Source organism: Canis aureus, chromosome 12, assembly GCF_053574225.1.
Source record: "Canis aureus isolate CA01 chromosome 12, VMU_Caureus_v.1.0, whole genome shotgun sequence".
Classification (NCBI taxonomy): Eukaryota; Metazoa; Chordata; class Mammalia; order Carnivora; family Canidae; genus Canis; species Canis aureus.
This window is the reverse complement of record NC_135622.1, coordinates 53,318,249-53,329,067: the sequence shown is the minus strand read 5'-3', so window position 1 is coordinate 53,329,067 and position 10,819 is coordinate 53,318,249. Positions and strand designations below refer to the sequence as shown.

At 56.2% G+C, this 10,819-nt stretch overlaps 1 protein-coding gene across 2 annotated transcripts; it reads left to right on the top strand.

Moving 5' to 3' along the window:
* Positions 1–2,712: 2,712 nt before the first annotated feature.
* Positions 2,713–8,836, top strand: MYCN (MYCN proto-oncogene, bHLH transcription factor). 2 transcript variants are annotated; one of them, XM_077844069.1, is made up of 3 exons: positions 2,713–2,935; positions 4,193–5,123; positions 7,334–8,836. In XM_077844069.1, exons 2-3 carry the CDS (start codon positions 4,310–4,312, stop codon positions 7,936–7,938), a joined length of 1,419 nt encoding a protein of 472 aa, XP_077700195.1. In that variant the 5' UTR covers positions 2,713–2,935; positions 4,193–4,309; the 3' UTR covers positions 7,939–8,836. The 2 variants fall into 2 exon arrangements, with proteins under 2 accessions (XP_077700195.1, XP_077700197.1); XM_077844071.1 differs by lacking the exon at positions 2,713–2,935 and adding an exon at positions 2,992–3,276.
* The last annotated feature ends 1,983 nt before the right edge of the window (positions 8,837–10,819 follow it).

Here is a 10,819-nt window from a genome sequence, read left to right as displayed (position 1 = left end):
ATTTTCTTAATGTGCATTCACACGGCCTGAGAGTATTTGAATATCTTAAAAAGAATGTGCAGGTTTTCTCTACAAGCGGGCTAGGAAGCAGCAGTAGCCAGGTTTCTCGGCCGACAAAGTCTTTTATCTTTCCATTTGCAAATGAAGGCACCAATAAATACTTGTTGAATTTTATCATTCTGTTAACCTTCAAATTCAGACTTGTCAGTAATTACTGGTTTGCATTAAAAGGAGGAGATTAGAGATTGAGGTCCTGGAAGGAGACCTGATTTGCTGGGAGGCACACAGAGTAAACGGGTCACTTGTCTCCCTGTCCCCTCTTCTGTTTTTTGTCAAGGGACAAAAGACTAATGGCATGGTGAAGGGCACAAGCCTGGCAAGAGGACAAGGCTGGGACTTTTAAACGTGGTGACAAGGGCCACCTTGGCCTATTTTAACAGTCTTCCTCTCTTTTTGGTAAAATGGTATGGCAGGCTATTCTGAGTGTCTTTCCTGGGCACTGTTACTGCTGGGGACGAAGAAGGTTCCAACTGTTGCCAATAAACAGAAACCATCTTGGAAGAGGTGGCCGCCTTAGGACTCATTCAGGGGTCTCTGCCTTGAACAAAATCATCAAGTACTTACTGTATACAGGTACTTTGCTTTGCCTTTGAGGCTCCCTCCTCAGCAAAACAGACAAGGCCTCTCCTTCCGGAGCTCACAGGTCGAGTGAGGAAGGCAGAGCCCGTTTCCCCCCGGCAGCCTCATGGGGGAAGCAGGCATTAAGCAAACATTCCCAGGCATATATAATTACAAATGGCAGTAAGTGCTCGGAAGGAAAATCCAGGATGCTTGCAGAGAATACAGCAGGAGGGCTTGGTTTAGATTAGGGGGTTAGGGAAAAGCAGAAGTGGGGGTGTTAAAGGCTTTTGCAAAGGTGAAATGTTTTACATATGTGAAAGAAATAATAATAATAAAGGTGCTTGGAAGGGCAGCTCATCCTCATTCATGGGCCACTTCCTAGAACTCTGGGAATCTGCCTCTCTCTCCAGAATTATGTAGGCATCCAGGGTAAGGGCTGGAGGAGCCCTTCACAAATGCTAATATGTGAGCATTTTACAGGCTGCCCCCTGACCCTCTGCATCCTCATCTGTAACTAGTTTGAATGCTGAGGTGAATGGTCGGGGATGAGCTGCATTTCCAATTTGGGAAGAGGGAGGTGGAGCGGCTTTCGCACCCCAATGAGGATGTGTGTGTGTATTGGGGGGGGGCAGGTTCCCCAACCCCAAACCACCAGGGGAATGTCTTACAAGGGAAAACCCATCTCGTGGTGTATCTGGTCGTTGAAGGGGGCTGCCCAGGGGACCCTAGGTTTTCTGGGGAGTTTCGGGGGTAGGGCCAATGATCTCTGATCCTCCCCCCTTCCCCCTATAAGATAGCTTGACCAGAATGAAATGAGGATTTCACAGTGGCGGTGGGATAAGAGAGGGCCATACGGCCGGCCAGGGGTCTTAACGTCCCCGGAAGCCTCCCGATCCGGTAGCATCAGTCATAGATGACACTCACACCAGGTGCTGGGCGCTGTTCTAAGCGCTTTTACAACGCTCTTTCCTCAAAACAACCCTATGACGTAAGCACTGTTGCCAACCCCAGCTTCACAAAGGAGGGAACCGAGGGACCCTGAGACCAAACAGCGAGGGCAGCTTTTTTTTTTTTTTTTTTTTTTGTCTCCAACATCCCGGGCTCCTGGGATCTGGAGCCGAGGTCCGGCCTCCAGGACGTGTGGACCACCCCTTGGATGTGTGAGCCTCGTCGGCCTCCCCAGAATTGGGGGAAATCACTAGTTTTGAAAAGGCGAACTTGGGGGCCCGCTCCTTCCCTTCGGAGGCCGCGGGGCGGGGTGGGGGCGGGGGCGGCCTGGGTGACCGCGGGGCGAGGGCGGGGGCGGGGGCGGGGACGGGGGCGGCCGGGCGGCCCCGCTGCAGCCCCCACGCCCCGGCCCCGCAGCCCCGCTTTCTGCTCGGTGTCCGCGAGGTGTCGCCTTCGGCCGAAGAAACCACCGCGGCGCCACCCTCGTAGCCCGAAGTTATTTATTTATTTTCAAACAAGGGGGGCGCCCCTCTCCTTTTCCATTTAAAACTAGCAACATCCTGCGGTCTGGTTCCTAAATGGGCGCGCCCTCCTCCTCCTCCTCCTCCTCGGGTCCTGCACCCCTCCGTCCGCCTCCCCTGCAGATCACACCCCAGCAACCCCACCGCGGGGCCCCCTCCACGTCGGCGTCGCGCTCAGCCGAACACAAACGCCGTCAAGGGCGGGGGCTGGGTTAGGAGCCTCGGCGTCCCCCGCCACCCCCTCCCGTCCCCCGCCGCCCCCCGTACACACCCCCGGAGCCCTCCGGAAAAAAAAAAAATTTAATGCCAAGCAATTGCCAGGCCCGCGGGGTGGGTGCTGCATTGCAACGCGCGGCGCGCAGCTGGTTCGCAGAGTGCGCCGGGTGCAAGCCCGGGGGTCTAAAAGCGAGGGAGGAGCACACCCCGGGCTTTCCCAGCTTTGCAGCCTCCTCTCTGCAAAGAAGAAAAGCAAGTGGCTTTTGGCGCGAAAGCCTTGGCGCCTCCCCTGATTTTTATGGAAATCAAGAGGGCGGGGTAAAGCCGCTTTCCTCTGCCTCTCTCCCTCCCCCTTGTCTGTGCCGCAGCCCCCTTCTCTCCCCGCCCCCCGGGTGTGTCAGATTTTTCAGTTAATAATATCCCCCGAGCTTCAAAGCGCAGCCAGTGACAGTCATCTGTCTGGACGCGCTGGGTGGATGCGGGGGGCTCCTGGGAACTGGGTTGGAGCCGAGCTAGCGCTAGCCAGGCGCAAGCGCGCACGGACCGCGGCCACCCGAGGACCAGCACCCCCGGGCCACCCGGACACCCCCGCGCAGAGCCGCCGCTGGATCCCCGGCAGTCGGCGGGAGGTAAGGAGCGGGGGCGGCGGGGGGGGGGGGGTGGTTTGCAAACTGCCCCGCGCACCCGGGGCGGCGAGCGCGGCGGGAAGGCAAGCCCCGGACCGGATCGCGGCTCGCGCACCGGGCGCTCGAATATCCTCGGGGGACTGTTGCTGCTTCCGAAACAAAACCATCTCGGGGTTTTCCCTGAAAAGCCAGTTCCAGCCCCGAAGGCACCCCGGGTGGAAGAGACCCGCCCTAATCCTTTTTACAGCCTTTGCCGGGGGGGTGGTGGTGGTGTAATGGCTTCATCGAGAAGAAATTCGCCCTTCTCCAGAACGCGTATCGGTGTTTGAGCTGACGCGGAGCCGGTGCGTCTCCACCCCGAAGCTGAGGTTCTCCGAAGGGTGCCCCTGGAGGAAGAAGGGGTGGGGGGGGGGTGAGACTAGGGCGAGGCCGCCGCGGTGGTAATCTGGGTCACGTCTGCTCCAGCCCCCTGGAGACGCGGCTCTCCTGGCCACCGCGCAGCATTCCCGGGAACTGGGGTTCGGGCGCTCCCCTCTCCCAGGAAGACGACGTTGTTGGGGGCTCGGAAGAGTGGGGGTGGGGTTAGAGAGGTTCAAAATAAGCTCTTGGCAGGACTCCCCTGCAGCGGCCGGATTGCTGGGGGGCGTCTGCTCTAATTTGGGACGGGGGGGGGGGCGGGGGGGGCGGTGTGTGGGTTTGGGTGCCCGTCGTCGGTCTGGGTCTAAGAGAAAGGCGTTTTCCATTTGCAAAGTTTCCTAAATCCCCCCGCTCTCTTTTGCACTCCCGAGGTTGCAATTTTACAAAGGAGAGATTGAGGGTACTCGAGATCTCATTCCCGGTAGCTGGGTTGGAGCCCTGGGGCTTCCTCTGAGCCGCGGGACCTCCGCGGTGCAACCGGGTTGTCGGGGAGCTGGAGGGAGCTGGGAGTCTGCAGCCCGGAGCAGCCCCCTCCCCCCCGGCACTGCCGAGTGTGAATGAAATGGCAGTTTCCAAAGTTGCAGAGCCACGCCACCACCCCCCGCATCTGCATGCCCCCTCCCACCCCCTGTCGTAGACAGCTTGTACACAAAAGGAGGGAGGGAGCGAGCGAGAGCCAGAACTTCCTCCACCTTCGGGAGCACCAGGCAGAGTGGGGGGGCCGGTCGGGGAGGCCGAGGAGCCGGGTGAGAGGGGGCGCCCGCTGCCCGCCCCCGCCCCCGCCCCCGCCCCCCCAGTCGGCTCCGCTTGCCAACCCTCTCCCGGTGTGTCTGTCGGTTGCAGTGTCGGAGATTGGCGCGGGCCCCCGCCCTCCGCGCCCCCCACGGGAAGGAAGCACCCCCCTAACTAAAAGGAGCGGAGCGGAAAGAAGCCCTCATTCGCCGGCCGGGAGGCGAGCCGATGCCGAGCTGCACCGCGTCCACCATGCCGGGGATGATCTGCAAGAACCCGGACCTGGAGTTTGACTCGCTGCAGCCCTGCTTCTACCCGGACGAGGATGACTTCTACTTCGGCGGCCCCGACTCGACCCCCCCGGGGGAGGACATCTGGAAGAAGTTCGAGCTGCTGCCCACGCCCCCGCTGTCGCCCAGCCGTGCCTTCCCGGAGCACAGCCCCGAGCCCCCGAACTGGGCCACCGAGATGCTGCTGCCCGAGGCCGACCTGTGGGGCAACCCGGCCGAGGAGGACGCGTTCGGCCTGGGGGGCCTGGGCGGCCTCACCCCCAACCCGGTCATCCTGCAGGACTGCATGTGGAGCGGCTTCTCGGCGCGCGAGAAGCTGGAGCGCGCCGTGAGCGAGAAGCTGCAGCACGGCCGCGGGCCGCCGGCCGCCGGCCCCGCAGCCCCGGCCCCGGGAGCGGGCGCCGCCAACCCTGCGGGCCGCGGGCACTGCGCGGCGGCGGGGGCGGGTCGCGCCGGGGCCGCCCTGCCCGCCGAGCTCGCCCACCCGGCCGCCGAGTGCGTGGATCCCGCCGTCGTCTTCCCCTTCCCGGTGAACAAGCGCGAGCCCGCGCCCGCCGCTCCGGCCGGGGCCCCTGCCGCGGGCGCCGCGGGGGCCTCGGGGGCCGCGGGGGCCGCGGGGGCCTCGGGGGCGGGCGCCGCAGCCTCGGCCGGCGCCCCCGCGCCCGCGCCCCCGCGCCCCGGCGGCCGCCCGGCCAGTGGCGGGGACCACAAGGCCCTCAGCACCTCCGGCGAGGACACCCTGAGCGACTCAGGTAAGGCCCGTGCTGCCCCCCGGGGGCCCTGCCGCCGGAGTCGCGCTCCCTTTGTTAGTCCTGGTGGGTCTGGCGGGGGCGGGGGCGGGGGGCTCCTGGGAGGCAGTGCGGGCGGCGGAGGGTCGCGTTCCTCCAGGCCGAGCCCCGGGGTGACGAGCAGAGGGGCAGCGGCAGCCGCCGGGAGGGTGTCCCCCCGAGTCGCACCTTGGCCGAAGTTCCCTGCACCCCGCGGCAGCCTGAGTCGGTCGCCGGCCCGCCCCGCACCCCTGCGCTGCAGCGGGTCTCGGGGATGCGACTGGGAGAAGTTGGGGGGCTAGGGCCGGGCAGCAGTGTAGAGGTGGCGCCGGCTTGCGTTTTGCGGGCAGAAACCTGTTAGCACGGGGCCCGAGAGGGGCCTGCCTCCCGGGTCAGGGCAGGGCAGACGCGGGGCGGAGACACAAAGGCGGCGCGAAATCCCTTGGAGGGCGCAGGAAGGTAGGGGAGCACAGATGGCTACTGCCGGTTTTCTTTATTTATTTTTCTCGAGCCTGGGTCGTCTTCCCCGCCCTCGGTGGGTGGTGGGCTGTTTGCTCCTGGTCGGTGGCCAGCAGGCGGCGGTGTGCTGGCCAGCGGGCCGGCGGAGGATCCGCGGGGCCTGGGGGGTGCTGGGGGCACCCCTCCCTCCGTCCAACAGCTGGTGGCAAGCACAGCAGCGGTTGTGGCCCTTCTCAAGGGGCTGCCTCTTTACGGGGTGCAGTGCGAACTGGGTCCGGTTTTGTCCCTGGCGAGGATTGCAGGACTGATTGCAGACTTAGGTGGTTTGTGACCCGGTGCCCTTCACCGTGAGGGCGGGCACTTAGGCCCTCCGGGAAGGCACACACCCTGGAAGCCCCCATGGATTGGTTCTATTGTGTGCCTACGTCTGCCTTACACGGTAGAGTTGGGTTGAAAAAACCCTGACTTTGCCTGGGACTTTGGAGGTAAAGAACTCTGTGCAAACACTTGAATAGCCCTTGAGCTGGCAGTCGGGAGCTGGGGCCCCACAGGATCTTGAAAACCAGGGTTCTCAGAAGGCGGGTGGCTGAAAAGCCTAAATTTCCTTGAGGGCCGAGGATGGATCCATCGGAGGCTCCTGGAAGGAAACTTGGTGATAAGCCTTCGGTTGGAATCGGGTCTGTCCCTTTAATGTCTGTGCCTTGACAGCTCTGGGTGAGGAAGCACTTCCTTCCAACAGCTGTCTTCTTGGCAGAAAACCAAAACATTGGCTTAAAGGGACCCACAGACTGGAACAGCCTCACATTTCGGCTTTAGAACAAATCCCACAATTGTTCAGCTTTCCGGCCCCCTTCAGATCAAGCAGAAGATGTGTTTTGATTTTCATGCTTGCGTTTTAAACAATAATTTTCGATCCCAGCGAGGTAGTAAAGGAGGGATGGGGTGGGGGGTGGGGGTCGGGAATGCAGACACGACGCGACAGGTTTTTTGGTTACTGTTATTGCCGGGGACTCTGGGGAAGAGGCGCCCCCACTTCGGGGTTCAGAGTTCCTGTGGATTCTGACTTCGTGGTTGGGATTTGGTCCTTGTTAGATGAACACCTGCTTACTGCGTGGAACTCAGGTTTACGGCAGGCAGATTATTTTTCTGCCTTAGTTCATTAAACTGCCCTTCACGCTTGAGGACTTGAGATCAAATTCAGCTATGTGTCAGTTGCTAAGCGAGGCTCCTAAAATGGGGATCCTCCGTGTTTAGGTGTGGAGATAGAAATGGGAGCGAGTCTCTGGGAAAAACTAGTGATGAGCAGAGCTTACCGTTGGCTGAGCGTCTACCTGCGAGGCCTGGTTCTTTACGTGTTCCCTGTCCAACTCCAGAAGCCTGTGCTATATTATCCCCATTGAAACCGAGGCTTCAAGTTTAAATAACTCGCCCGGGGTCCCATAAGTAGTGTGTGTGTTTGTGATGGAGTCCAGTTCTTCCCAACCCCAAAGCCTAGGCTGATCTTGTTGCCACCTGCTGAAGTCTTGAGCAGAGGCTGAAAGGTCTAGGAGTGTGGGCAAGGTGGAATTTCCAGATGTACTTCATTTCCGAGCCGACCGGTAGCATCCTGTCCACATCTGTGCGGGCGGATTGGCGATGCTTGCTAGCCGGGCCGGCACCTGCCCTAAGAGACAGGTAGAGGTCGCGGTAAGTCCCTGTGTGTCTAACCAATAGAATGACTCCCATCTTGTTCCCAGATGACGAAGATGACGAAGAGGAAGACGAGGAAGAGGAAATTGACGTGGTGACCGTGGAGAAGCGGCGGTCCTCCTCCCACAGCAAGGCGGTCACCACCTTCACCATCACTGTGCGCCCCAAGAACGCCGCCCTGGGCCCGGGGAGGGCGCAGTCGGGTGAGCTGATCCTCAAACGCTGTGTCCCCATCCACCAGCAGCACAACTACGCCGCCCCCTCTCCGTACGTGGAGAGCGAGGATGTGCCACCCCAGAAGAAGATCAAGAGCGAAGCATCCCCCCGCCCCCTCAAGAGTGTCATCCCCCCGAAGGCCAAGAGCTTGAGTCCCCGCAACTCCGACTCGGAGGACAGCGAGCGGCGCCGCAACCACAACATTCTGGAACGCCAGCGCCGAAATGACCTGCGCTCCAGCTTCCTCACGCTCAGGGACCACGTGCCAGAGCTGGTGAAGAACGAGAAGGCCGCCAAGGTGGTCATTTTGAAAAAGGCCACCGAGTACGTCCACTCCCTGCAGGCCGAGGAGCAGCAGCTTTTGCTGGAGAAGGAGAAGTTGCAGGCAAGACAGCAGCAGTTGCTAAAGAAAATTGAACACGCGCGGACTTGCTAAACGTCTCTCGGAACCGGACAGTCACTCTGCCACTTTGCACATTTTGATTTTTTTTTTTTTTAAACAAACATTGTGTTGACATTAAGAATGTTGGTTTACTTTCAAATCGGTCCCCCCCTCCCCCGTCGAGTTTGGATCTGGGTGGGGAGCAGGACCTCCGGAGAGGGCCGGCCTGATGGGATGCTGGGTGGCCCTTCGCGCTTTCCCCTCCGTGTCCCCTCCGAGACCGCGGTCGAAGTTCGTGACAGTCGGGAGCCTCTGGGCTGTTGAAGTCACCTTGTTGGTTCCAAGTTTCCAAACAACAGAAAAGTCATTCCTTTTTAAAATGGTGCTTAAGTTCCAGCAGATTTCACAGAAGGGGTTTGCCATTTGATAACCCCTGGGGAACATTTCTGTAAATACCATTGACACACCCGCCTTTTGTATACGTCCTGGGTAATGAGAGGTGGCTTTTGCGGCCAGTATTAGACTGGAAGTTCATACCTAAGTACTGTAATACCTCAATGTTTGAGGAGCATGTTTTGTATACAAATATATTGTTAATCTCTGTTATGTACTGTACTAATTCTTACACTGCCTGTATACTTTAGTATGATGCTGATACATAACTAAATTTGATACTTATATTTTCGTATGAAAATGAGTTGTGAAAGTTTTGAGTAGATATTACTTTATCACTTTTTGAACTAAGAAACTTTTGTAAAGAAATTTACTATATATATATGCCTTTTTCCTAGCCTGTTTCTTCCTGTTAATGTATTTGTTCATGTTTGGTGCATAGAACTGGGTAAATGCAAAGTTCTGTGTTTAATTTCTTCAAAATGTATATATTTAGTGCTGCATCTTATAGCACTTTGAAATACCTCATGTTTATGAAAATAAATAGCAATTAAATGATGCAACTTTCCCCCCCCCTCCCTTAATAGCACTAGTTAAACTCTATCCCCTCTATCTGTTAAGTGTAAGTGGTACAGAAGTTTTGGAGGGACCTTGGGCTCCCTGGGCAGCCCTTTTATATCTGTGCAGCCCCAGCTGGGGAAGGGCCACTCTTCCCACTCCGGCGGTGTGGAGGGAACGGTTTAGGAAGGTGAAGGTATTTCTTCCAGATTACACAGAATGGAGACAGTATTTGGGACTCTGTGTTCTAACAATTAGCGTTCATTAATTTACAAAGCACTTTCATATGTTGGCCTTTTAAAGAATTAAGCTCAGACACCAGTCTTGGTCAACTCTTTAGAGTGAGAAGTAGAATCAAGACATGGGGTTCTGAAACCGCCTATGTTAGTGATATTTATTCCATTGATGGATGGCTTTATAAGCTCATGTAGCTTGTCTCCAAGAACATATTCTTCGGAATGCACCAGGATTTAAGGTTCTGATTTTGGCATTGTAGCAAAATTTTTTAAAAAAATGAAGTTGGTCCCTCCCCTGAAGAAGTGCTCAATCTTATGCACAAAAAGAACTCCTTGAAGCAACAGTTGTATGACCCAGATCAAGTGTCCTGTCCCTTAAGGAGAGACACTGGGGCATGTATAGCTCTGTTGATTTCACACAAGTATTTGAGCTGCCCTGTGGAAGCTGGATTAACCTTTGCGGGCTCTGGAGGACAGCCAGGGTCAATGGAATGGAGGGAGGCACAATTCAGAAGGAATTTCTCAGAAGGAATTTCTGAGTTTCCCTAATAGTAGGTGTTACCTTTACTTCTGAGGCATTTAGCTTCTCCGAACAGAAAGTTTACAAATAACCGATCTCTGGGGTGAAAAAGTAGCACAGGGTCATGTGTCTAAGGTTTCATTCATCAGAAATTTAGCTCTGAACTGAAGAAGGCCTCTGCTTTGTCAGTGATGATAATGCTTGTCTTGGTCTCCTGGCTTGTGAGAGGTGGGGATGAGAGAATCCAGGTCGTAGGAGTCCCTGTCTGCTTCAGTTACTGTATAAAGGCCAGTGGGGAATCAGAACTCCGGTCCTCAGCTCAGTTTATAGCCATAAACCCTAAAGCTCTGAGGTTGGCAATACTGCTTTGGACACTGATGGTCAGAGCGTGTTGAGAATCATGAGAATCCTGTTCAGTGTCTCCACTTGCCCCCACCCCACACTAGAAAATCCTGAAACTGAAAGTCCTTTTAGAATGGTCATTCCAAAAGACTTCCCTGTCCTTTTGCATTTTACAGGCCCCATCACTCTGCACCTTGTTTGTGTATCCATAAACCAAAAGAAAGTTAAGTGACCTCAGAGTCAGAGGTTTTTTCAAAAGATTATTTATTTTAGAAAGAGTAGGCCTGTGTGGTAAGTGGGTGGAAAGGGGGAGGGAGAGCATCTTCAAGCAGACTCCCCACTGAGTGAGGAAACCAATGCCATGAGATCAGGACCTGAGCTGAAACCAAAAGTTGGGCACTTATCGGATTGCGCCCCCCAGGCATCCCGAAGTCTTTGAGATCCTTAAAGCTCAGTTCAATCACCCCAGTTTCTCTATTTCTGGGGCCATAAGGGGACTACCTAGGTGTTTGGGATGAGATAGAACTCTAGCCATGGAAAAAGGAAAACTTGTGATGAATTAGGCTCTAAATTAATTCTTATCAATGGCTCTGTTTTTGCTCTGGCTGCTGGGAAGCTCAGAGACCAATTCTGTGCTCTCATTCTATGTACCTGCTTCCTATCCTCTTTTCTTCCAAAGCCTCTCATCTCCTTTTTCATTGTTACTTTAACCATTCCTTTTATGTTCTTTATTTTGTTACATAAAGGAGAACTTTATGCATTAGGTGAATCATAAATATGTGCTATAATATTAAAACTAAGGTGAAAAGCCACTCCTTTGCCTTTCCTAGACCAGCTGAGGGAAAGTGTCACCCAATTTCGTGCTGCAATTATCTATAAAGTAATT